Raw genomic sequence first — 27,394 nt, 5'->3', positions numbered from 1 at the left:
TCATTGGTTTATGCAACTTTATTGAAGAAAAATAAATCAATTACTAGGAGAGCTATTAGTTGATCACTCATCCATTGACAACTCGCATCATTTATTCAGTGCTATATTAAACAGTATTGGAAGATAGATTAACTAATAGCTCCAAGCCTCCTAACAATTTAAATGAAAATTACAAAATGTTTTGAGACCCTATTTTGGAATACAAAGGGTGTTTGACTTCCAATTTCCATTCTCTGTAGAACAAGAACAGGTCATTCCTTTATTGACATGCATAAAATACATCACATTTTCTGTTCTGCTGATGCTATAATTCAATACCAATTCTCCAGCCACATCAGTTATGAGCATAAAATATATCATGTAACCTCAAATCTCTAACAGTTGGAGGGCTTAAACAAGAATGGATGCGCTAGAATAATGCTTCCTTGGATGTGACAGCTGAGCATCCATCTCCCTCCCCCTCAGATGGTTTCTTCAGCAAGTTAGAGCAGTGAGGATTGGTTTAGTCTCATAACCAAGTTAGAGTGAAGACATTGGCCACATAATACACATGCTCCAGTTTTAAAAAAATTTCTGAATCTTGGGCAACTGTTCTCTTGTTAACTACTTTACAGTTTCTAAAAGCAGTTATTGTCCAAAGCTGGAAGAACTTAAGTCTTCTCAGATGAGCATGTGAATGAATGGAGGGAGGTAAACAAAAATAAAATTAAAAAAGATGAGGTCTGATAGGGGAGCAGCCGGATAAGAAAATCAAAAAAGGAACAGTAATTTAAAGTTTATTCCAGCTATAATGCAGGTTATTCTGACTTTAAGGTAGCATCACATGGCATACTTCTGAGTCCATTCCCGAGATATTCTGTTGTACCTGTAAATAAACAAGTAAGATATTAAAAAATAAAACTGAAAGAATTGTTAGTATTGTAAAGGCAAGGGAAACACTTCTATGTTACCTGTGGATTTATCATGTCACCTGTAATGGCTATAGTAGATTAAAAGTCAGTAAGAAACAGAAATAGCAGCACCGGTACAGTATGGAAGGTGAGAGCCATGGAAATAGTGTTCTCTCACTAAATGAAAGTGGTGCTGAGATTGGGAGGCTTAACAAGGACCTCCCACCAATAAGGTAGTATACTATCAATGTTCAAGTTGGTTGTACACTGACAAATTTTTACACATTAAAAAAACTACAGTTCATTACTGATTGTCACAACAGTATACACATGTTGCATACCAATAAATATTTTGGCCAATGTCAGAACATATGCCTATGTTACTGAAAAATCATTATTTGAAACCTAGACTGAAAAGTTAGTTAAATATTGAAAGAAAATTGCCTTTGAAACTTAAGACATTAGAAAGGGTGATAAAACAGTAACTTTCAAGAAACAGGCTTCAGTGGTTATTTTAAATTAAAAATTTGGTAGCAACTACTACTGTTAATCCCCACTGAGACCTGCTGAAGAATGAATGCACTTTCTAGGAGTGCAAGGTTATTACTGAGGAAGATTACCAGTACTGACAAATACCACTTCTCCCCTACAGTACACACCCATATCATACAGGCTATTTACCCCAACAAAAAAGTGACAAAAGCTTAAGAAATAAGTATGTAACAAAGGACAGCAGAAAACTTAATACTAGTTTCATCTCAAACCAAGTGTATACAGTTCAACTATTTTTCTACAGCTCAACATATAAATTTTTTCTAGCAATTCAGAGTTATAGGATTTAGAAAACCCTCCTCAAACAGCCAGCACTTTAAAACAAATGAATTAGCATACAAAGAGCCACAAAATACAGCTAACATTAATTCATGCTTGTCAGTAATAAACATTTAGTCTGGATGCTGAGGTTTAAGCTTTTCTCTTAAATTACCACTACCTTCCTGGTAAAATCTGAGTAAAACCACCACATCCGATAGTATTGACACAAAGTTATGAACACCATGGTAATTTAGTATAGGATAAAGATACTCTTACATTTCTACTTCTTACTAAAACTATATAACTGCTTTGCCATGCAATAATCTCAAGCTGTAATGAAGACTGAGTATATACTTTTCACACTAACAGAGATCAAGCAGTTAAAATTGTTGTCAGAAAACTGCCACATCTGTTACCTTTGGTTAGTTAATACAGTGCCTTAAAGCATGCAGCACTCAAGTGCTGGCAGTACCATAAATAGCGCACCATAGAGTGCAGATCCTCTTACCCTACAACATAGCGTATTTCTCTGTCCACTCTCTTGCTAACCTATTGTACCTAATTGAACAAGCACACTTAGCATTAATTATAACATACGAAAGTTAAATGGTTAAGCTGAACATAAGATAATTCAAATATTTGATAGATTTAGACCAAAAATTTTACATTAGTACTATATTTTGAGAAACACTGAAGAAAAAGTGCTTTATTTCCCCCAAATTTGGTAATTATACAAGTGTTTAAAACATTAGGAAACAAATTTCAAAGGAGTTACTCACTGTCATATATGCTAAGACCATTTATTTACTTGGTATGGTCTCACTAGGTAGCCCCAGCCCAGTTCCAGCCTCAGCCATCATGCTGGCCCTTGTTATTATCTTAACTGTTTTAGAGTAACTACCTTACCAGAAGCAAATATAAAAAGTACTGTCTCAAATATCAGCAAACTAAAAAAATTAGCCCAACCCATTAAAAACAAACAATCCCATTGTTTACAGTCATTTATTAAACAACTCTGTACTTACTTATCTCTGTCTGTTTTATAGATCCGTGCAATCTCTGGCACTAGGGGGTCATCTGGGTTTGGATCACATAGCAGAGAACAAATGGATAAAAGAACTACCAAAAAAAAAAAAAAAATGCAGTTTCAGGCATTAAGATAAGCAAATGTTAGAAGTTAAAAACATATTCCAGACCCCAAGTCATACTTTTATTAGTCTATACCATTCAAGAAAGTTCTACAGAAAAGAACTTTCTATAAATAAGAACTATTAGAAACAAAAATCTATTGGCACCAGTCAGTAATGATTACGCCAAATAAGTTTTTAAGATAGTAGCCTCCCCTCCCCAATCAACCTATGAGAGGCTATATTCAAGGATTTCTTGGTACTTTGAGAGAATACAAAACTCTAGTACTAACAGTTAACACTACATCCTATTATTTTTAGTGTTAAGGCTAGGCCAAAATAAACAAAAATCCCAAAGAGACCCATTCTTTGATCTATAGTAGAAAATGTTTCTCACAAAACTACAAGTTGCTCCACTAGATGTTTTATTTTCTTGAATCTGAAGAAGAAACCACTATCCTTACAGGATGATGAAGTGTCATATCTGTGGTAGAGCGAGCCTTAGTTCTAGCTCTTACTCTGGTCTGTCTGTTCTACACAGGTTTAGAAAATGCCAAGTGTCAGAAGATAACAGATTTTTTTTTGAATAGCTGCTATGTTCTATAGTAACATTTATTAACGCAGGCTATTCATTACACATATAAATGCCTGAAGTGGTTCAAACAACCACTGAACGAATAAAATCGAACAGCACAAGTAAATGCCACATAAGATAAATATGTATGTTAACAACAGCAATTACAAGTCAAAATTAAAATGTGTGGGCATCAAAAAATTATAAAATACAGTTAACTCAAAAAAAGGTCAGTTTCTAATTCTGAACTGTTAGTGTAATACACACACACACACAAACAAGTAACATCCATCAACTCAGTCTGCATTTGTAGAAATAAAGTTCAGAAATACAGTTCACTATATGACAGCACAAAACAAAAAATCAAAAAACCAAACAGGAACTTGGCATTTAGATTATAAGAAAACACTATTGACAAAGATTTAAAATTTAGGTTAAAAAATTAATCTAGGGGCTGGAGAGATGGCTCAGCGGTTAAGAGCATTGCCTGCTCTTCCAAAGGTCCTGAGTTCAATTCCCAGCAACCACATGGTGGCTCACAACCATCTGTAATGAGGTCTGGTGCCCTCTTCTGGCCTTCAGGCATACATGCAGAGAGAATATTGTATACATAATAAATAAATAAAAAAAAATTAATCTAAAAAAATAAAAACTGCACCGGGTGATGATGGCACACACCTTTAATCCCACCACTCAGGAGGCAGAGGCAAGAAGATCTCTTTGAGTTTGAGGCCAGCCTGGTCTACAGAGCAAGTTCCAGGATAGTCAGAGCTGTTACACAGAGAAACCCTGTCTCAAAAAACCAAAACCAAACAAAAATAATAAAAACTGGGTAATACTGCAAAATACCTCTAGAGAGTCAAATGCATTTCAACAATCATATAAAGAAATGTTTGTCATATGCTGCTTGTAAACAAAACATACTTGTTTAATCTGCATTTACTCACATAAAACACTTTGGTAAAAAACAAAAACTAACAATCATTCCAAGTTTTAGAAATGGTGCATTTCAGCATGGAGTCTGAAAATAATAATATAGAGGTGCTGACATCAAATTCTAATTACTAGAATTAAAAATTTGACCCTAACGTAAGAAAAATTAAGCCAATACCCCAAGCCTGTAAATACTAAAAGCCAGAGTTTCATCACTAAAAAGTTTTGTATACAATTTAACTTGCAGAGTGAAAATGTCAAAATTTACTTATCATTTTAAAACCAGCAGTGGCTGAAGAAGAGGAACTATCTCCATCTGGGGTATCCCTGGAGATCTGAGAACTTTTTAGGCTTAACATAGTTCTATTTAAAGTAGATCAGATTTTATATAGCAATCTTCCCCAAATTCCCTAATTATAGATAACACCCAACTAAAGGTATGTTCAAATATAGAAGCTCCACACCAGATGTTTGCTAGAGTGAAAAACTTTAAAGATTTAAAAGCTGTATCATCTCTGGCTATATTTTCCTATCTTTCCTAAAAAGCGTTAAGAGGGGCTAAAGAGATGGTCCAAGCAATTCAGAGCACACACTTATGGAGGACAGCTTGAGTTTCCTAACATTCATTCTTGGTGTCTCACAGTTGCCTGTTAAGTAATAGCTCCTGGGATCTGGCATTCCCTTCTGGACTCCAAGAGCACCTGCATTCATGTCTATTACAACACACACACCCACAATTAAATAGTTTAGTAACAGAAGAAAGTTTGTTAAAAATTAATTTGAGGACCGAGGCAACACCTCACTAGGTAAGAGCTTTGGCTGCACAAACAAAGACTTGATTTCAAATTCCCAGCATTCACGTAAAAAACTGGGAGTCACTAGTTCTGTGTGCTTGTATCCCAGCATTGGTGGGTGGAGACAAGGTAGACACTGAGATATTGTGACCTTCTGGTTCAATGACAGAACCTGTCCTAATAAAATAAAGTAGAAAAGAAGACAACTCTGGCTTCTGTATGCACCATTAACACACTAAATCGAACTTTGCTATTATGTGAAAACTTACTAGGCGAATGCCTTCCCCCAACAGTTTAACTTCTGACAAAAATGCCCTTAGTTTATTTTCAGTGATGGAAGTAAAAACAACCAAAAACACTCACTAAATTGGTTTTCTAAGATACTGTATCACACATTCTCAGTCTGGTCTTAGATTCTGTGTACAGCCAAGGATGACCTTGATCTCAGACCCTCCCACCCCCACTATTGCACTATTGTTTAGGCATGTACCACACCTGGTTATAAAGGACTGGAAAAAGACCGAATGGTAGGCTTTGTGCATGCTAGGCAAGCACTCTAAACCAACTGAGCTATAGTTATCTCCAGCCCTGCAAGCAGCTTTTTATTAAAATGTTGGCACAATAAAAATATTTATCCAAGCAGATTCAAGGATAAAACCTTAACTGTTAGAAAATCAGTAGCTAAACTGTTATTTTACCTTTAGAAATAGTTAAAGCAGGAGACCACTGTGATCTTAGAATATCAAGACAAATGCTGCCATTACTGTTAATATTTGGATGATAAATTCTTGTTGTAAATGCAACCTAAAAACAAAACACACAGCACCACTTTTAGATAGTTTTTCCAAATAAAACGAGTACCTTAGACTTTAAAAAATAAGACAAAAATTCTAAGTCACAGCAGTGAAAGTGGTGATGAGAGGATATAAGGGAGGGAGAACTGGATCAAAGTAATTATACACATACATGAAAATCTCAACAAAACCAACTGTTTTAGATAATAAAAGCTAATTTCAAAGATAGTTAGAAAAATAGCTCAAGAGATTACCATCACCATGTGTGTTGTGACTTATCCAGTCTTTAACACTAGAAATCAGTCACCTAAGTAAGTGCATTAAGTAACTAACCATCTGGTAACATATACTCAAGGCAAATTGTTTCTATAATTTACTAGACTCCAACACTCCACTTAAGCACAGAAAACACTTGAGCCTTCCAACTTCAAAAAAGCAATCTTACATATTTTTACAGAATTCAAATCTGTGTCTAATTCTTAATTAGAAATTAAGAATCAGCAATAGTTCAGTATGGTGGCATCCTCTAACCTTAGCCCTTGGAAAGTGGATAGAAAAATTCCAGAACAGTCTAACAGGAATCATTCTGCAAATACAGCTTAATTCTCTGTGTGTTATTTTTATTCAACAATAATAAAAGCTCAAGCCTCAATTTACACAGAAACCTGTATTTCTATGAACATTGTATACTCTTCTGAAACAATCCATAAACATGTCTGAGAGATAATATACTTGCCTTAGGTGGTTTGAAGGGGTAGTCTGTAGGAAAATGAATTGTCAAAAAGAATACACCACCTTGATATGGGCTGTCATTCTGTGAAGAGAGAAATAGGCTTAATATGCCAAGATAGGCTTAATATGCCAAGACAGTTCCTTTAAAAAAGGTTCATTTTTTTAATGAACCAAAATTACCTGTTTACACTGCAATGAATAAACTGAAATTATTGCGCCCTCCAATCCAGTTCATACTAATGGAGAAACAAAGTTTACTATAAAGTAATGAACCTTAATTAACAGACTAAAAAGGAAGCAAAAAGGCTGTCACTCTATGTCCAAGCTATTCCCAGCCCTTATACTATTTTTGTTTTCTCATCCAAGACCTTGTTGCCCCAAACTGATTTTCTTTATCTTTCCTAAGTACAGGCATTATATATAGATACCACTAGTGCTCTCTGCAAAATGCTCACCAAAAAACCAAAACCAACCCCAGATTGGAAAACACATAAAAAAAAAAAAAAAAAAAAGCATGAAAAAAATTAAGGTACCCCAAATGAGAAACGACATCAATTTATGAGATGAATTAATCTATGGGGCTGGAGGATGAGATGGTTCAGTTGGTAAAGGTTGCCTACCACCACACCAGATGACCTGAGTTCAATCCCTGGAATCCCATGGAAAGAATGGTTCAAAGAGAGCTGACTCCTACAGGCTGTTCTCTTTAATACAGGCACCATGATACATTCACATGTATATGCGCACTCACACAATATGTTCAATGAAACTTCAATAAAAAGGCCCATTGCTGAAATTTAGCAAAACCAAATACTTAAAAAAAGGGTTAAAGTATTTCAATGATACACTAATCCCACCCTATGATGACAAAACCTAAACCAAAAGAACAAAAAATTACTTTGAACTGATTAATGTCAACCTTCGAAATTGAGAATAGATTTAGAGTCTCTCTACCTTAATTTTTGTTCCTCTATGTTTCTTTTGCTCCCTCAACAATTTCCCCCATGAAATTTTCCATGTGTCTACAGACTCCTTTTCTGCTTCTAACCTCTGGCCTCACATGTTTCAGTATGTTTTCTTCTACAGTGCGTTTACTCACTCCTGGGCACAATTCTCAAGCCTACTTCCCACATGCAGATGCATTCCAATTCTTTTATCTTCCTCAATCCCATTCTTCCCCAACCACAAGAGAAAGCAGAAACCCAGAATCTCAGAGATAAATCTTACTCTCTCATTTGATTCACAGCTCTAAAGAACTTGAAGACTTGTCAGGTATATCTCAGTACTTGAAAGGGTGAGGCAGAAGGTTTGCTATGAGTTTGAAGGCAGCTTGAGATACAGGCCAGCCTTGATTACACAGTAAAGTGAAACATTGTCTTCCAAAGACACCACCATGTACTCTCTACTTTTAAATTTATCCTAGTATTCTCTATAGTAGTGCCATAACGGTAATAAAGCACTCACACGCCTTCCTCTATTTGGAATATCGTATCTTCCACGCTAGTCAATGTACCATTCTGATAATTTAGTCATACTTCCCTCTTCAATTGGACCACAAAGCTCTCTTTAAAAGGAAGATTTTTATAGAGCAGTAACTATTATAGTATGAAATAATATATATGTGAAATTAAAACAGTTCACAGGGGTTATTGTTCATCTCAGATTTCCTTTATAGTTGATCATGCTCAGCCCATTACTGACAATACAGGATTCTCTTCTACAGTTAGGCCACAGACTAAGGTGGAAGTTGTTTCCCAATCTTTGTCACCCTTGCAAATTAAAAAGATTAAGCACATTGAGTATCAAAAGTAACAGATAAGGGACTTATTCTTTCTGAATACATGAAACATTACTGGGGACTAATGCTAATACAGTGCAATGGTCCCTCCTCTTTCCTACACTTTAATTACAACTAGCAATCTTCAGCCAATCTTTGTGGTTCCAAGTATCTTCAGAAAGAATAAGCCACTACATATCATAGTAACTTCACATGTTTATGTGTAAAGTTCAATGTCTCAAAGGCATTTCTTGGGTATAACTCACTAAAATTCAAGTTCTTTATTAAAACATTAAGCAAAATTTTAAAACAAAACCAAAATCTTTACATACAGTCCAATACAATCATGTTAACTCACCTTAGTACTAGAAAAGTATTTTTACTACCCAGATGTCCTTGGCAACCTGCAACTTATGAGGTGTGATGTTATCACACCCCTGTTTCAGTTTACAAGTACAGGCTTTCAAAAATACTCATAAGCCAAAGTATGGGCGTGCTCTCTCTCCCCCCCCCCCATCGTTGAAAGAAATATGAAACTGGGGAAAAGTATGAAATGGACATAGTACAGCATACAGCAGGTATCTATTCCACTTAAAAAGAGATAGTAAACCAGGTGATGGTGACACACACCCTTAATCCCAGCACTTGGGAGGCAGAGGTAGGCAGACCTCTGAGTTTGAGGCTAGCCTGGTCTACAGAGCTAGTTCCAGGACAACTAGGGCTGTTACAGAGAAACCCTGTCTGAAAAAATTAAAGAGACAGTAACTGTTACCCCATTCCTAGTCATTATGTCTGTACAGCGAGTATCTAGTCAGAGGGGCATGTTTCCCAAGCAGCAAATTTTAAAATGTCAAGTATATATACAATAGGGCAGGAAACATGGCTCAGTGGTTAAGAGCACACATTCCTCTTCCGGAGGACCTAGCTCTCAATTCCAGCACCCTTTATCAGGCAGCTCACAACTGCCTGTTAACTCAGGAGACTTGATACCTCTCAAACCTACACAAGGGCACACAAATGAACACAAATATATACCACTGTGACTGAGGGAAAAAAAAGCACTTTTAATAAAAAACAAAAGACAAAAAAAAAAAAAAAAAAAAAAAGGTCCTTGTGGCCTCTCTGTAGTTAAGACAGACCAATATTATTCAAAACCAAATACCAGCCTGGTTCCCTATTTTTGCTTGATCTACTTTTAATTATAATCTCACATTTACTCTAGAATTCCCATCATTCCGGAAAGTCAGGATTTCTCCTACTGTGTACTTTATTATTTACTCCAGTCTCTTACTACTTTCTAACATGTTTAAATTACCTACTTTCTCTTAGAGTACCTGAAGACTATCAGAGACTATTATTTATTCATTTTTAATTCCTCAACACACAACACAGCAGGTGCTCACATTCACTAAGATAGAAAATGACTAAGGTTATTAAAATCAGACCAGGTAAGGTGACTCATGCCTGAGATAGGAAGGTTGCTTAAAAAAAAAAAAAAAAAAAAAGTCTGAGTACACCCTGGATTACATCATTAAGACTAAACTAAACAAATAGCAAATAAGACACTAACATTTTAAAAATCAAGAATGAGCTAAACATGAGGCACAATCATGTAACTCAGCAGGCTGAGGGAGGAATTTAAGACCAGCCCCAGACTTTCACAAAAAGTGTCAGTCTTGGGCCTATGAAATGACTCAAAAAGGGGACAAGCCTAAGCTAACTCAAGCATTCAAAACTAGTAAGTCTGTGTCTATGATTTGGTAACTGGTTGGTAGTCCAAAAGAAAAGCCTGGTACAACCTACTTTTTCCCTACCCAATACATCAATCCCAGTAAATACATTACTGCCAAAAAGAAAAAAAAGTTCAGTACACATGCAACTTAAGAGACCCTAAGTTAAATTAAAAAATTAAAATAAAGGTTATTTGTGCCAAGACATAATCTTACTCCATGCTGTTTTTTAGAGCACTCTTATTCAAAATATCAAGCTCTGCCTTAATACATTCAAATTTTGTCTCAAGGGGTGTGTGTGTGTGTGTGTGTGTGTGTGTGTGTGTGAGAGAGAGAGAGAGAGAGAGAGAGACAGAGAGAGACAGAGACAGAGCGAGCACACGAGTGACCGAAGTAACACAAGTAAGTCACATTCATTCTTGGCAGTTTCAATTCTGAGAACAACCCATGGTAGAATAAACTGCCTTCTTAGAAGCTTAATGACTACTTTTTACCACCATACAGAAAACCAAGACAGAGGCAAAACGAGTAATTTGGTGGGTTCAGAGAGGATAGGTACTACAGAATATGATCACAGATATACATTTAAAGGACTTATTTCTTATTCTTTTAAAAGCAGTGTCAACTATGATATATTAGAATATAGTAAGTCTAATATAATATACTAAGGTCAAAAATCTAAAATATAAATGTGGTAAGTGAACAGTGATTTTCAATGAAAAGTGAAACTAAAAAAAAAAAAAAAAAAAAACAAAAAAACCAACAAAAAACAAAAAACTAATACTTACAGGTCCCATAATTGTGGCTTGCCAATGAAACACTAGAAAGGGACGAGGGAAAACAAAAGAACCTCATTATTCCCAAAACATTCAACCTTTTCTGAAGTTAACCGTTAAAAAGAAAACCAGTTTACTCACTGTCATCTCCAACTGGACCTGCAGAACATTGTGCTGGAGGGTCACGGGCCAAATCACTAAGTTCCTAAACCAAGACAGAAGAAGGTAGATTAAATTTAAAAAAGGAACATGTAATCATGTTTTTTTTTTTTTTTAAAAAAAAAATAACATCCCATTATCAGAGGAAAGAACCCTTCATCTTAAATCAGTACCTAGAATCATCTTGGCTAGGGTTTATATTAATACACAGCCACCCACCCACACATACACACCCATTAACTTTTTAATTTAGGAACAAAAGTTGACTTCTGAACAAAATATAGTAGTAGCAGATGTCTTCAAAAGTTCAAGGCCAAGATCAATATATTATTTGATGAACTAACTTTCCAGACAATCTCAGATGCTCCCTGTTATGTCTTAAATCTCCCCTTCCCAAAATTCTGACTTCATTTTCCATGTGAAACACTGCTTATAGAGTTACATGCCCTTTATAAATAAAACTCCCTGATTAATGTAACCTATTAACTCAGTGTTCATTTTCAGCTATTCTTAAAATTCAAATGTGAGGGACTCAACTTTTCTAGGTAGAAAGATGAAATTTTCACAATTTCTTATAAACACCAAAATATACATGTATGCACCTAACCGATCAGTGATCTTGCATGTACATGATAGTCCTTTTGTATAAAAGTAGTCTCCTTTATTAGACTTACAAAACCCGGTGATGATACAGGTTCAACCTTACTAGTGTTTTATCATCAAAACATCAAGTAGATCAACTCAACCCAACCTCAAAGTACTGCTGCTGCCTTCAACACATCTCCATGGCCCAAGGCAGTAAGAGTCACCTCCCTCCAATACCTTCCCCCAATAAACACAAGATAGCTTAAGTTCTTCATACGTTTCATACCTAAATATGGAAGTAGTCATAAACAGACCCCTCCCCACAAAAGGCAGAATTCTATCATTACAAAAAGACCAAGCACTAAAAGGCAGCGGTAGTCTAACCACCTCACAATGCCAAGCCAAGCCCTCTATCAACTAACTGTATTTCCAACCTACAACAATTTTGCTAGCTTTGGGCTAATCTTCTAACATTAGCTAGTTTTCGGACTCTCTCTCCTTCCAAGTAGCCCAATAACATGTAGAATGTTTTGCTTAATCCCTGATTTTAGAAGACAATAAAAAATTATCTTGACCAATATCAACAATGTACTAATTCATTTAACTGAAGATATTAATCTTGCAATGAAACTTAACAAACAATTCATAAGGTATAGAATATTCAGAGTAAGTCCACCTCCCTCAAGAATATAGAGAATGGAAGAGAATTTTCCAATTTTCAGAATATCAACTGCCTCAGCCAAAGAACAGAGAACTAAAGAGAAAGGCCAAAGAACCTTTTAATAGGTCTCATTAAAAGCATATAAATGTGGAAAATAAGATCATTATTGTACAGTAACAAATTCAAGAAACTAGTAAAAACAAAGCAGTTTTTAGTAACGTATTTTGTAGAATGAGATTGCCAGTGTAGAGAAAAGGCAAAAATGGCTATAGTGCTGATCTGACCCAAGACAATGTTTTTTAAATCCCTGCCCCCCTTTTTTTCCATAGGCGAGATATACAATCCAGCAAATCACAATCCTAATCACGCCTCCCATTCTAATGGTTTAGGAGGCAAAACCTTATTTAATGATCAAATTGGGAGTAGAGACTGTCCCCTGTTCTGACTGTACTTTCACTCACACAGCAGACTGCCTGTAGCTTTCCAACTCTTAAACTTTTAAGACAAGCAGGCAGCAGCTGCCAGTGAAGGGAGGAATGGGCTAAGCACTCCTCTGCAACTGAAGTGTACCTCATACTGAAAATATATCCTATTTCTTACATAAACAAGCTATATGATTACCACAGAAAAGCATCACACTATCTAGAATACACACATGTCATTCTACTCAGTGTTCTAGAAATCCAGAGCGCTTTTAGCTAATATTACTGAATAACTAACTACTCATTTTGTATATTTTAGATATAAAACTTAATGTACATGATGTATAAAAATTAAAGAGTCCAAGATCTCAAGTATGGCTACTATACCATGTGCTATATTAAGTTAAACACTTTAATAAGCATACAGCCATACACCATTGTTTTGAGACAGGGGTCTCTCATCATGAGTCCTGGCTGGCCTGAAGCTCTTTAGCCTCAAACTCAGATTTAACTTCCCAAGTGCCGGGATTAAAGGTTGTGTGCCCTCACTCCCAGCCATATGGACACGCATACACACACACACTCATTTATTGAAAGTAACTACACAACTGGAACTCATTTATGTCATGCACCATTAAAAAGAAACCTAAGTTTCAGTGAATTCAAATTTCTAAAATGACCACTGGGGATTGTTTGCCTATATGAGTCCTATGGCCCCCAGTTTAGACCTCCTTCCACTCAACTATTATCTGCAATAAATATGCCAGAATCAACAGGCACACTGGTACACACCTTCAACCTAGCACTCAGGAGGCAGAAGTAGGCAGACCTCAAAAGTTTGAGGCTAACCTGGGATACACACACAAGACTGCCTTACAAAACACAGTAAATGCCTGAATGAATATAAAGAAACATTGCACACTTAGCAGATGCCACCTTGATTTCATCTATTAAAAAGCAAATTCAGGAAAAGAATTCTCTCTTTTGCATACGATTAAATATCATTTCCTGGTCCTTTTCTTTTTAAAAATATTTATTTATGTATTTATGTATTTATTTATGTATTTATGTATTTATTTATTTATTTATTTATTTATTATGTACGCAATATTCTGTCTGCATGTATGCCTGCAGGTCAGAAGAGGGCACCAGACCTCACTATAGATGGTTGTGAGCCAACATGTGGTTGCTGGTAATTGAACTCAGGACCTTTGGAGGAGCAGGCAATGCCCTTAACCGCTGAGCCAATATATAAGGCTTAATGACATAAGTTGATGAGAGTCTTACCAACCAACTCTTACAACTTATATGAATAGATTAACATGCCGTTTCTGATGCCTACATGGTATGTACCAACTAGGTATGCTATCACAATGGTCTCTGAACAAATTAGCAATGTGATGTGTAAACCAGTGGGTTAAGCGAGTTAAGGCTTAAGAGTCAAAGCTCTGACAACAATTTCACCTCTTTATGAAAAGCTAATGGCTGATATGTTAAACATATCAGCAAAATGAGAACTTCACAAATACAAATAGCTCGATGCCATATTATTATTAGGGGGAATGAAAAAGTTTTTTTTCTCTCTCTAGCAGTCAGTCCTGGAGACAGAACCCACTACTGCCTTACACATGATAGGGAAATTCTTTAGCACTTTACCATGGGTTATATTTCCATTTCAAACACAACTTTTCCGAGATCATTCAGACCTTCTGTGCATTTACAGTCTGTGCCTGCATGAGCTTAGGTATACTCCATCTAGATGTCCACAAAAGCCACACCTGCATCTGATCCTCTGGAACTTCAGTTATATGCTGTTGTGAGTAACCTAATATAAGGGCTAGAAAAGAACGTAGATCCTATTAGTGTTCTTAGCAGCTAAACCATCTCTAGCCCCCAACAATATTCTTTTAAATGAAGCACACATTTAAACTGTTGTGGCATATTCTAGCAAAAATGTAAAAGGGCCGGAAAGATGGCTCAGCAATTAGGAGCACTAGATGTTCTTGTAGGTTCAGTTCTAGCACCTGACATCCTCTTCCAGCCTCTGAGGGCACCCATATATATGGTGTTCACAGATGCACACATGCACAATTCTTAAAATAGTTGTCAAAATTTGCAATTAAAAAATATACACTGAACAATGCAGCATAAAATATGCCTTCTCTATCCTAATCCTGGGTAAAATACAAAATATTCCAACAAAACATCACAACTATTTTTTTTCTTATACATAAGCTCTTGAAACACTGAGGCAATAAAGTGACAACGTTCCATTCTGACATGGACTTGAGCCCTCTAATTTTGTTTTTGTTTAGAGACCACTGGAAATATTTAAGTCACTTAATTGGCGCAGAAAAAACATTCAGTTTGGTAGAAAATGAAATCAGTATGTGCATGTACTCTCATAGGCATGCAGGACCTAGATTCCATGTGGATGCTGGAAGGCATGAGCAATAAGTGCTGTTTTAAATAGTTTTTTTAAAAAATAATGTCACTAAAAGGTCTCCAATTTTCTTTTTAATAAATGTTTCTTAAAAGATTAATACTAAGCCGGGCGGTGGTGACGCACGCCTTTAATCCCAGCACTCGGGAGGCAGAGGCAGGCGGATCTCTGTGAGTTCGAGGCCAGCCTGGTCTACAAGAGCTAGTTCCAGGACAGGCTCTAGAAACTACAGGGAAACCCTGTCTCGAAAAACCAAAAAAAAAAAAAAAAAAAAAAAAAAAAAAAAAAAAAAAGATTAATACTAAGCAACAGTTGGGTATAGTAGCAGACACCTGTAATCTCAGTATGAAGTTTGAAGCAAGAATATCACTGGAAGCTGAAAGCAAACAACACTATCAAGAATGGGTGCATAATTCATAAGTGGATAATTCAACAATCTTTGTGGACTGACTCAATGTGTGAAGTAAAGATAATGCTAAAAAAGATTTCTGATCAGAAATAAAGCGTGAAATCAATCAAGTAAACTGGTTAACATCTAAGTGAATCAAGCAGGCAGATGGATCCCACTCAGTTCAGTTAATCAGGATATGAAAAAAATCTAGGTTGGGTAGGACAGCCTAGAAACAAATTATCAAATATTGGTCTTGTATACCCTGATAAAATCCTAAGAATGAACTCTGAAATAATTCAACATTAAGAAGAGATCGGTACACTCAAAGTGACTAAGAACTTCAAGTAAACACTGGACTACTACTTACCAATTAAGTAAAACCCGACAATAAATACTGCAAGAACAGTGAAATAACCACTTGCTCAGGAACCAGTCTAAGATTTAACTATACTAAAAAGCCAATTTAACAGACAAAATAGTCCTGATACACAGGGCCAGCTTCTTTATCAAAGACCAAAAGATGAACCAACTGGTCTACAATCTTAAATCAATCCTTTATATGCTTTGCCATGAGTACATACCATTCTATTTTTAACATCATTCAATGGGATAAAATTCACCCTAAACATTTAAACCTCTGATCAGTTTTACTGAAACACTGTATCAGGAAAATTATATATATAAAAAATGCTATGGGCTAGAGAGGTGGTCCAGTAGTTCCCACTACCAGGCAGCTCACACCTACTTCACTAACTCCAGATACAGAGAACCCAATGTCCCTTTCTAACCTTGGAAGGCACATACATACGCACAACCGGAAAACTCACCAGATAAACATACTAAAATAACAATTACCTCAGGCAAGTCAATTATTTTATAGGAATGTTTGAAACAAGTGTCTCAAGATTTCATACATACATACATGTAAAATTCTGAAACAACTGCATATACAGAAGATATAGTGGGGCCTAAGTCTAAACATAGAATTCAGTTGCATCTTACTTTTAGTGAAACCTGTCACAAAATGTTGGGTGTACAACCTTCCACTTAAAGCTTCAAGGTGCTCTTAAAAGTTTTGAATTTTTAGTTGAGACTTTTCAAATACTCAATCCCTCAATCTCTCTCCGTTTTTTTTTTTTGCTTTTTTGAGACAGGGTATAGACCAGGCTGGTCTCAAACTCAAGAGATCCACCTGCCTCTGCCTTCCGAGTGCTGGAATATAGTTCAATCCATCAACTGCCTGAGTCATAAGCATGAGGAGGACCTGAATTAACACCCCTGGAATCCAGGCTTGGTAGTAACCCCAGCCTTAAGATAGGACAAATTATTTCCAGACCTTGCTGATCAGCCCATCTAACCAATGAGGTCCAAGTTCTACTGAAGACCTGTCTTAAAAGACAAGAGAATACATGATGTTGGCCTCTGGTCTCTAACAGGCACCCATCCACATGTAAACTCACAAAAAATTTTTCAATGATGGATGGTCTAAACACAACATCTACCCAATAGCCTTAAAATTTCATTTATTATAAATAAAGATGAACAGAAAACTGTAAAGTTGAAGTAGAATACATCAAGGCACTGAGTGATAAAAGAAAACTAGTTTTCTATACACTATTTGTGAGTCAGTAAGCTTTCAAAAGCTAGCATTACCAGCCAGACAGTGGTGGCGTACACCTTTAATTCCAGCACTTGGAAGGCAGAGCCAAGAAAATCTGAGTTTGAGGCCAGTCTGGTCTACAGAATGAATTACAGGGACAGCCAGGGCTACACAGAGAAACCCTGTCTTGAAAAACCAAAAAGAAAAATACCTAGTATTACCAATACTTTAGAACAAAGGCATCATTTCAGAAGTTTCAGCTTTTTATTTCCTTTCTTGCTACTCAAACCATTTTCTTCTTTCCCCTTTAAATAATTTCTGTCTATTTGCCAAATTTCCACAACCAAGACATCTCTGCAGAAACAATCAAAGATGTAAAGTCAGTAACTTCATACACCAACTTTACAGTCAATACAAATTGAGGTTGACAGTTTTAATTAACAAAGGAAAGCAGTAGCATGACTAATTCTAACATTTGGGAGGTGAAGACTGTAGGATTACATTCATTCTGGGATACATGTCTCAAAAATAAACAGGAGAAAATGCTATTCTAATCTTGCCACTTGAGTTTTATGTAATGCGCACCAGTGATAATCAAATAACGCTATTAATTCTTCATGACAGGTTCACAGGATGAGCAGATCAGAACGAACCACACCGGGCGCAAAAACCAGAGCTGACGGCAAGGTACCAAACATGTCAGATCTCAAAATACTAAGAAAAATAAAATATGAACATCTCTAAGAAACCAACAAAAGTAAGCACAAGACAAAAAAAATTTAATCTTAAATTGAAAGGTGTTCAAATGCCCTATACATCTTGAAAAGGCAATCATTGTTTTCCTGGACCTAAAATAGAGTTTTGTAGTAGGCAATGATGGATGATTAAACAGTCCTTCAAGCAAGCAAGCAAGCAAGCAAGCAAGCAAGCAAGCAAGCAAGCAAGCAAGCAAGCAAGCAAGCAAACAAAAAATCAGGTATCAGACAGGAAAACCCAGGTAAGGACACAGTCTATGAAGTTTCCTAAAAAACCAAGTACTAATATAGTTTGATATAACAAAGGATAAGAAAAGAGTTGATCAGGCTTGATCTTTAAGAACTTCAAAAGTTTTGTCAAAGTATATTTCCAAAAGTAATGAGATACTGGAGTTTTAAAGCACAATAAGTTTAGATCTGTTGAAATATACTGAAGTACGTACGGTATTAGAAGTGATACCCTCAATCACATGTATTAGTTTGACCCACAAACTGGTATTTTTTTTCTTTTACTATAGATCAAACAAAACACATAAAACAACGCTCATAAAATCAGTTCCCCTGAAGCTATTTGCTGTTAGTCTGCATCACACCAGACTTTGAATTTACTGAGTGCAGCGCCTGGTACCTGTAGGTCTAAAGACGACATTGGATCCCCTAGAACTGGAATAAAAAAAGGTAGAGAGCCACTATGTGGACACTAGGAGCTGAACCAAAGTGTTCTCCGGGAATAGACATGCCACCTTTCTGATCCTAACCCATATGGTCTTAAATGAAAACTAATTGAAACATGATTTGTTTCATGGTAAGGTGAATATTTAGGTTGTTCTTGGCCAATTATGTAGACTAATGAAATCAGAAGACAGCTGTCGTAGTGTTTGGCAGATATTAGGAGTTGCCAAAAGTTCCACACCTTTTAAAGGAATAAGACCAAATAAGAACACAAAATATCAGTAAGAAGAAACCTATTTAGAAAAAATTATTTTTCCCTGACCTGCTTCTCTTGAAACTTGGCACACATATGGGTTAACAGGAAGAGCTAACTAAATCCACTTCCTACTTGTAAGCTATTTTTCTTTAAAAATCTGAAAGACCTAAGAAGCCAAAGAGGCCACTCTACCCTTTTTCAATCAAGAAAAGATCCTGAAAGCTCTTACATGGTCTAACTCACCTCATTAGGTTAAAATTTCACATAAGGACTGCAATAAACACTATATACCCAAATATTTCCTGAAGACTTTGTAAACAGCATAGAAAAATTGTTATTTGTATACTAAGCAAAACTCTAACAACCAGTGGCTACATTACTAAGAATAGCAACCAGTATGACCATTACATTTTTAAAAGATTATTTTTATTTTATGATTGTTTGCCTGAAAGCACATGCATGTATTTGTCCAAGGAGGCCAAAAGGGAGCCTGGATGCCCTGGAACTGGAACCAAAGACAATTATGAGCTGCCATGTGGGTGCTGAAGCCTCATCTTCTGCAGAGTAGCCAGTACTCCTGCTGAGTTATTTCTCCATGCTCCAAGTTTTTATTCTGATTAACATTTCTCTGAGATATTGCTAGAAGAAAGCCCATACAGTTTAAGAGGATCCTTACTTCAACAATTATGGGATAGAGCACCTCTTGACAGTTCACTACTGAAAATATGAAATGGCGTACAGGAAGACCTACATCTAAACACAATATTGTGGGTTGTTTGGGTGTTTTCCCCCATGTTTGTTACTCTTGTCTTGGTGTTTTGGCTGATAATGGGCGATGCCAGTAGTAAAGTAACCAAAGACTACAATTACAGCTGGTCAATGTATTAAAAACAAAGAACTATAAAGAAATAGTGCTGGAATAAACATAAAAGGATCTGTGCGCCAAGAGCTAAGTGGAATATAAGAATTGTGAACAAAGCTGTACAACTCCATCAGCTAAACCTCTAGTTAAGTTTCCATGCCTCTATCTGTTTACCTCAGACCTTGGCTATGTCCCTAAATACAGCAAATTACTACTATACCACCATGTTCCAGTATCAGCTGTCCCTATCTGACACTATTTTGTATTTCAGTACACAAAAGGTAAAACACATTTCCTATCAGAGTATTTACTATTTTAAAAGTTAATTTCCTGTATTTTACTTGGCAGTTCACCTTTCCAGAATTAAATTTGACTTGACTTTCAAAGAAATAAAAATAGCCCTTGCTGCACACGTATTCTCAATAAAATTACTTTTGAGATGATATAAGGCAGGAAGTAGGAACAGAAAAACCTCCAAAGTTGTTTTGAGATTAAAAATCTTACCCCAAAAGCCAGGTGGTGGTGGTGCACATCTTTAATCCCAGCAGAGGCAGGCGGATCTCAGTGAGTTCAAGGCCAGCTTGATCTACAAAGAATATTCCAGACCAGGCAGGAGAAACCCTGTCTCAAGAAACCAAAAATCTTACCCCAGCTGCCCATTACAATTACTACAACTTGAATTTCTTATTTAACAAAAATGTCAAAGAAACAAGGTTCTCAGAAATTTATGGTTACTAGAATTATTTCCTGAAGATACTTGACAAAAGATTATGATCTGAACAAACTTCATAGAACTGCAGACAAAAGCAATCAAAAACAATCATCATTAGCTACTAGGCTGGAGGATGAAGTTTGAATGAGCCCAGCAAACACCAAACTCCATTTCAAAGGCCAAACCCAAAGCACCACAACTAAACCCATCCCTTTACAACTCCCTTTTTAACCTTTCCTGTGGAAACCTAGTTTCCTCCTTTATCCTAAGGACTACAAGTTAGGTTCTGTACACTATGCTGCTTACATCACTGTCAAGGCATTAGCTTCCTGTTTAGTTCTAATTATAGGTGACACAACTATGCTTATTAGACAAGGTCCTAAGAATGACTTGAGTGAATAATACTACAATTTTCTTTCTTCAGGTCACTCTTAAAGGTAATCACTTAAGATTCTTTAAAGCTAGGCCCAGTGACATGCAAACTCAGTCCTACTAAGTTTCTATCTCAGAAAGAGAAAATTCTGTAAGCAGTACTGGAAAAGACCAAAAGAAAGCCTTAATCCATGAAAGCAAATCAAGTACTTCAGATATGAAAAATAAAACTCAGCAGCAATTTAGTGGTAGTAAATACTCATGGGTTAGGATCCATGCGAATAAGCATTTCCATCCTCAAACATCCAACCAAAAAATACTAAACCGCAAATGAGAGAATCCAAATTTAAATAGGACAAAATCTGCCAAAGTTATCTGAAAGGCCCCTAAAGGATTAAAAAAAAAAAAAAAAAAACAATGTCTAAACAAGGTGTAAAAATATAAACTTTCCCCCTTCCTCACCTGAAGATAATGTTAGTTTGTATTAAGACAGGATTTGTAAGCTACATTGCCAAAGTCACTTCCTATTTATATTGCTAGACCTTAGTCCCTAGAATGCAGACTATAAGCATGTACCACTGTAGCTGCATGAGGAATTTTAAGAATACATTTTATAAGGTAAACTGGCTATACATTACGATAGTAAACAGACTCATTAACATTACTGAATTTTGAATTAAGCTTACTGTCATGGTAGCAAGCCTTCAAAACCCCCATTATGATACAGAATAGCAAAGAATTTTGATAAACCCTTGAGAGTAAGTTATACAAAGTGATGAAACACATGAATGTGGTTAAAGCTTATTTTTCCAACCAAAGTAGATTCTCATAAATGACAATTTATTTCTTATCCTCTGGTAACACTTCATACAATTACAACCCTAGTGAAGTACTGATGAAATTAATCCCAGATTTCTAAGAGCAAGATTAGAATCCCTTAATGAATGCTTCAAAATTAAAAAAAAAAAAAATTATGTCTTTCTAGAGATGACTCAGTAAGGAACTCACATTGGTGTACTCTTAAAAAGTCAAACAAAAACTTCTGAAATAAAATTTAACGTAAAAACTTACCTAAACAATAGCTCTTGTATACAAAAATAGAAGATACTTCTATTAAGAACCACAATGCAGCTGGGTTTGGTGGGAGGCAGAGGCAGGACTGCTCTAAATTCAAGACCAATGCTATAAAGTCAAACCCAATCTCAAAAATCAAAGTACAAAAATAAACAAATAGATGACTAAAAGCACCATCAGGAAGCTGGGCATACCTGCCCAGTCCTATAATCATCATAATCTGGCACTCAAGAAGGCTGAGACGGAAGTGCCTCACTCCAGGCCAGCTTTTATATGACAACTTGCCTCAAAATTTAAGCTGAAACATTTTAATATCAACATTAAGAAGCTGGGGCTAGCAAGATGGCTCATAGTGCATAAAGGTGCTTGCTTAGATGCAAACACTCTGAGCTCAATCTCTAGACAGAACCCACAGGTAAAGTTAAGAGAGACCTGACTCCAGAGGCACCAACTTCTACACCATACAAAGTGTTTCCCTTCACCAACAGCACCCCCAAGAACCCAATTAAACTGAGAACCAAGAACTGACTTGACTATTAAGAGGCACTCGAACCTAGGAAGCAACATGTGTAAAAGTTTGACAATGCAGTTATACAAGTAGCTTTCTCTAGTGTTGTGAAGAATATTCAACTTAACCTTTATGTGCTAACAGAATTTAACACAGCAGGTAAGCATCAGATGAAGGATAAGCCTCGAGGACCAATTAAGCCCCCCAAACACACACCACCACACAGGACAAACCTATCTGCCTACAAAGCTTGAACCACTACTTTGTGTACTTTAAGAGAATCCCAGCACTTAATACGCAGCAGTTTCTAGCCCAAAACAAAATTACCTAAGAATTAAATAGTCTTAATTCACAAGTTAGTTATAACATAAAAAGCAAACTAAATCCTCATTATTTATATATGAGGTAGAAAACAAAAAGTCGTATTCATTTAGTAGGAACTGAAATGGTCCAAAAGGCGATCTGTTTTTTTAGAAAACCCATTACTCACTAGTTGTGGGACTAAACAAATCAAAAGTCCTATGTTACCTCATCCATAAAATAGAGTATCATCTCACATGGCAATTTTGAGGCCTACTACAAAGAGCCTATGCTAGGTCTTTACTAGCACAAGAAGAATGGTATAAAAATGTAGGGGTTACCAGAACAATCTAGATTGCCTGGGATCTAGACACAACTCTGCTACATCATCAACACCTGGATGAGGTTTTGTTTTTTAAATTTAACAGTGACTTAACTCTTCATAGTGAAGAAAGAAGTCAACTGTATCTACTTTTCCACATTTGCTATAAGAAAATTACTTAGAAAATACTGTTTAAAAGTTGTGAAGCATTGCAAATACTTTAAAACAAAAACATTTTTGGCTTGGTTTCTGTTAGATCTTTAATACAAAGTTCTCAAAGTTCCCCAAATATTTAAGTCACTTTTCTTTGGAGCAGTAAAATTTCTTAAAACTCCCAAAACAGATTTGAATTCAGCTTTTAAAATGCTTGTTTAGTAACAGGACCATACTAGAATTTGGTCCAAATAACAACTACAGCAAAAGGTTACTTGGTCTAAGAAAAAACAGTCAAAAATACTAAGAAAAATTATCATTAAAATAAAAAAAAAAAATCAACAACTTATTCCAGTTTATCTCTAAAGCTCACAGTGGTATAAGAATTTTAATAAAATATCAAGACCTACAGTCATACTAATACTTGCTGGGGGTAATCGGAATAAATTCAAAACAGGGAATACGAGAAGAAAAAAAGACAATGGCTAACTGGGCCTTTATTTTGACAGAAATGATGCCCCCGCCCCACCCAAAGAAAAAAACATCCTCTTTCTGAACTTTCAAAAACTATGCCTGCATCTGGGTGCCATTTTAAAAAAAAAGTCTCATGATTCTGACTATATATATATGGGGTAAATTCGAAATGCCCTACAAGTTGAATCAGTCGTGTGGCATATAAATATTTCTCTAATGTAGAAAGCTTACATATCAAGTATCAACACATAATTCTTTGAACCATCTGTTTTCTGTCATCTCTAACTAGACAAACTCCTTAGATCGATTAGGCTCATGATAAACTTGATTCTAACACCAAACATTTTACTACAAATGTTCACACTTAACCATTACTGCCTCTCTAGAGCTTTTAAGTCATTAAAATGGTGGCAGAGCAGCTGAGTATCACCTGTAAAAGAAAAAAAATCAGTAAGACCTTCCCTTCAAGTAATTTTTACATTTATAAACAGATATAGATCTGAATTATTTTCATTAGTACTGAAAGTTATAGTCTCTGTATATGTATGTAGGAAAAAACAATGCATCTCTAATGGGATATTCACCCTCAAAATGGTCACAGTTAAGTGATTATTTTCTATTCAAAGTCTTGAATCCTAAGGTTTTGCTTTTCTCCTTTGCATTATCATCAAGAATACAACAGTCCAGTTAGTGTTTTGCATAAAACTGCAATGATTACACACTGACATCAAGAATTCAGATTTCAGCATCGGTATATTCAGGTAAGAGTCTAACTTTCATGGAACTCCAGCCTTGCCAATTAAACCTAGCAAGCTAAACACAGTAAATAACTGTAAATAAGTAGCATCAGACAGCCCCACCACAGCCAATCCAGATCCTGGCCTTTCCTTCACAGACTCTCAAAGCTATGCTCCAAGAGCCAGTTTCTAACACTGAACCTTCCTATTTTGTCTTTTTACTAAGACTGCCTTTATTCCATGATATTTTTCTCAAGTTAGCTGTAAAACACTCCACCCTCTCGATTGTGCAAGTACCCAGTACACCACACACACATACATTAAGAGAAATTCAGTCTGAGAGTGTGAATTTAGGTTTTAAGTCTTGGAAGCAGAGGGTCTCTGAACTCTCTACAACCAGATAAAAAACGGTTAACGCTTAGCAGAGAATATTACTTCGTATTATTAGAAAAGGAGATGCCGGAAAGAACCCGAACCAGTTAAAGCAGCCGCCATCTTAAAATGCGGGATAGAAGTTAAGAGGAAGAAAATAAGACGAAACCATCCGAGGAGGTAGTTCTGCTCAGACAACTAGTTCTGAAAAATCTTAGTTTCTTTTCAACTTAAATCGACAAATTATCAAATTAACCGAACTGTTTAAACAAGCCTACTTAAGAAGGGTTCTAAACAAAACAGTTCGTCCACTGTCAACCCCCACACCACAGGGATCTCTTGAAGGCATTTACATCAGTTCCCGGTGCCTCAGATAAATAGCTTCGGGTGACCACACAACACAGGAAGTGGCAACAGTGTCAGTCCACCTCCTCCCATCCCGACTTGATCTTGTGTAACTGCCCAGATTGGGTTAAGCTTCTGGGCAGACTTCGTCACTACCTTTTAGCAAAACCGAGGTATGTTTATAATACCCTGATCCTCAGCAAAGTTTGTAACAAAACGTTTTCTTTTCATCTGTTTCGTTCCTTTCTTCCTAGAAGGCCCATAGTATGCATAGCACAGCTAAAATAAGTTTTGAAGAACCAAGATTAGGAAGCAGTACTGTGATATTTGCCCCAGGGCTCTACACAACTCCACTTCCCAAACCGGACTAACTTCGTGCGGCAGAAAATCGGCGTGCCTAAACGCTACGCTCTCACCCAGATTTTGCAGATTCTAGCGAAACAAACTCAGCCTTTAACATTTCGCTTGCTCAAAGCGTTCAGCTCCCCCAACTAAAAGCTCATTTCAGAAAGTGCACACGCGTTCTGCTAACGCAAGAGGCAGCCCAAGAAAGGGCCATTTCCAGAACTGTATCCCATCCGCACACTTTTCTCAGGGCCCCGAGCCTTCCTTGCTTCCCAGGCCCCGGTTCGGACCACTTAGTTCCAACAACTTACCTTATTAATCCGTTTCAGCGCCATAGTCTGTGCTTTTCGCCGGGCTCCTCACTCTCCCGATGTGTACTCGATGGTCCGGCCAAAACTCCTGATTATCCCGGCGGCGAGGAAGGTCTGTCTCTTCTTCTCACACCGGCTCTGCCAGACACAGGCGCCTTTTGCAAAAACGGAGCAGATCAGCCACTCGCCAAGGCCTCGGAGAAACCCTGCTGATGCCAGGTCCCTGAAAACCGTCGCGATCCGGGGAGGGTGGGGTAGCAAAGCCACCAACTACTTCGATCCGTGGCTCGCCCAGCGAGAGCGAGGGTGACGGGAAGAGCCGAGAGGAGGTTACAAGTTTAACTTCCCGGCCTCTCGAAAGGGAAGAGCCCCGGGTGGGAGAGGAAGAGGCGGAGGAGAAAGGAGTGGGTGCGGGGCAGGGTCCAGAGCCGGGCAGAGGAGGAGCCCGGGCCTAGTCGGCGCTAGGCCGGCGTCACTAGGGCAAAGAAAGGCAAGGGGGAGGGGAGCGGGAGGCTCCGGCCCGGCGCCGGGCTCCTTTCGGTTTCTGCTCCAAAGGTCGGCGGGCCGGCACAGGGCAACGGGGCTCCTGGGTACTGCCGTCCCCACAGCCGAGGCTGTTCCGTGTCGCCCCTGACACCACCTTACTCTCCGCCTTACAGCGCGCTCCTACGTGCGCGCGCCCAGCCACCACCTCCTCCTCCTCCACCACCACCACGCGCCCGGCGGCCGCCAAGCTCCTGCCCCGGCGCGAGGACGCGCCCATGTCCGCGCCCCCCCTCCCCATCGGGTCCCGGCCTCGCCGGCCTTCCCACCCTACCCCACCCAGCCCCGAAGGCTGCCCACTCGGGCCGCCCACAGCCCGGGGCGCCGCGCCGGCCCCCCGCCCTCTCCCCACCCCCCTTGGCCGAGCCGTCCACACCCCACGCGTACAGAGGGCCGGGGCCTCCCTCGAGCTGCGGCCTCGGCCTCCTCCCCGCGCGGCAGCTGGTGCCTCCCCGGCCCTACGGGGCTCACGCGCACGGCACAGCCACAAGATGTCCGCTCTGACGGAACTACTGCCAGCTGCCACGCTCCGCCCCTCCCCCCCGCCGCCCGCCCGCCTATTCACCGCCGCGTATCCGTCCGCCAACGCCGCCGTTGCGAGCGCAGGGCGAGCCGAGGGTTGGAAGGGAGCGGTTTGCCTCCCTCGTCCAGGCCCGAGTGGTCGCGCCACCCTCTTGCCGTCTCCCGGTCGGGACAGCACCTCCTTACTAGACTGATCGGAGGTCGGGCCGGGAGGGCGGGGGACGGAGGCGGGTCATGGGCTGAGGGGGGAGGGTAGACGAGTGGCGGAAACCCTTAGACCCAGAGAAGCATCGAGAACCGGAAGGAGACCTTAGGAGGAAGGTAATGGAAGCGGCAGCTGCGCGGTTGAGGCCCCACGCCCCTCCCTACAGTGGCCCCCGGTTTCCTCACTTGGTATGGAGGCGGCGGATCTCGCGAGAACCTCGTGGCAGGCTCACCGGAGCTCCGGGGCTGCAATGACTTAAAGGCAGTTTTGTGCTCTCTTCCTGCCTGGGACCCGCCCCCAAACCCGCAAGTTATCGCGAGACGCGCCGGTCCCCCTAAGTTCTCACTGGGCGG

The 27,394-nt window shown here is 38.3% G+C and overlaps 1 protein-coding gene across 3 annotated transcripts; it reads right to left on the bottom strand.

The window, feature by feature from the left end:
- Positions 1 to 3: 3 nt before the first annotated feature.
- Positions 4 to 27,337, bottom strand: Ube2d3 (ubiquitin conjugating enzyme E2 D3). Of its 3 annotated transcripts, none has more exons than XM_038310764.2 (8): positions 27,227 to 27,337; positions 25,772 to 25,926; positions 11,082 to 11,145; positions 10,953 to 10,984; positions 6,662 to 6,739; positions 5,830 to 5,935; positions 2,729 to 2,822; positions 4 to 865 (listed from the first exon to the last, which is right to left on the bottom strand). In XM_038310764.2, exons 2-8 carry the CDS (start codon positions 25,793 to 25,795, stop codon positions 820 to 822), a joined length of 444 nt encoding a protein of 147 aa, XP_038166692.1. In that variant the 5' UTR covers positions 25,796 to 25,926; positions 27,227 to 27,337; the 3' UTR covers positions 4 to 819. The 3 variants fall into 3 exon arrangements, with proteins under 3 accessions (XP_038166692.1, XP_038166690.1, XP_038166691.1); XM_038310762.2 differs by lacking the exon at positions 27,227 to 27,337 and adding an exon at positions 26,880 to 27,063; XM_038310763.2 differs by lacking the exon at positions 27,227 to 27,337 and adding an exon at positions 26,702 to 26,856.
- Between the last annotated feature and the right edge of the window lie 57 nt (positions 27,338 to 27,394).

This window comes from Arvicola amphibius, chromosome 14, assembly GCF_903992535.2.
Source record: "Arvicola amphibius chromosome 14, mArvAmp1.2, whole genome shotgun sequence".
NCBI classification, from domain to species: domain Eukaryota; kingdom Metazoa; phylum Chordata; class Mammalia; order Rodentia; family Cricetidae; genus Arvicola; species Arvicola amphibius.
The sequence above is the reverse complement of the archived record's forward strand: the minus strand, read 5'-3'. Positions and strand labels throughout refer to the sequence as shown.

What these genes read in the sequence shown, in the direction of transcription:
- Ube2d3 (XM_038310764.2), bottom strand. Translation starts at nt 25,795, where the DNA reads ATGGCGCTGAAACGGATTAATAAG. An exon ending in AGGTCCAGTTGGAGATGACA is followed by an intron (nt 10,985 to 11,081) that starts GTGAGTAAACTG and finishes GTCCCTTTCTAG; the next exon opens with TGTTTCATTGGCAAGCCACA. An exon ending in TGCTTTAACTATTTCTAAAG is followed by an intron (nt 2,823 to 5,829) that starts GTAAAATAACAG and finishes TTTTTTTGGTAG; the next exon opens with TTCTTTTATCCATTTGTTCT.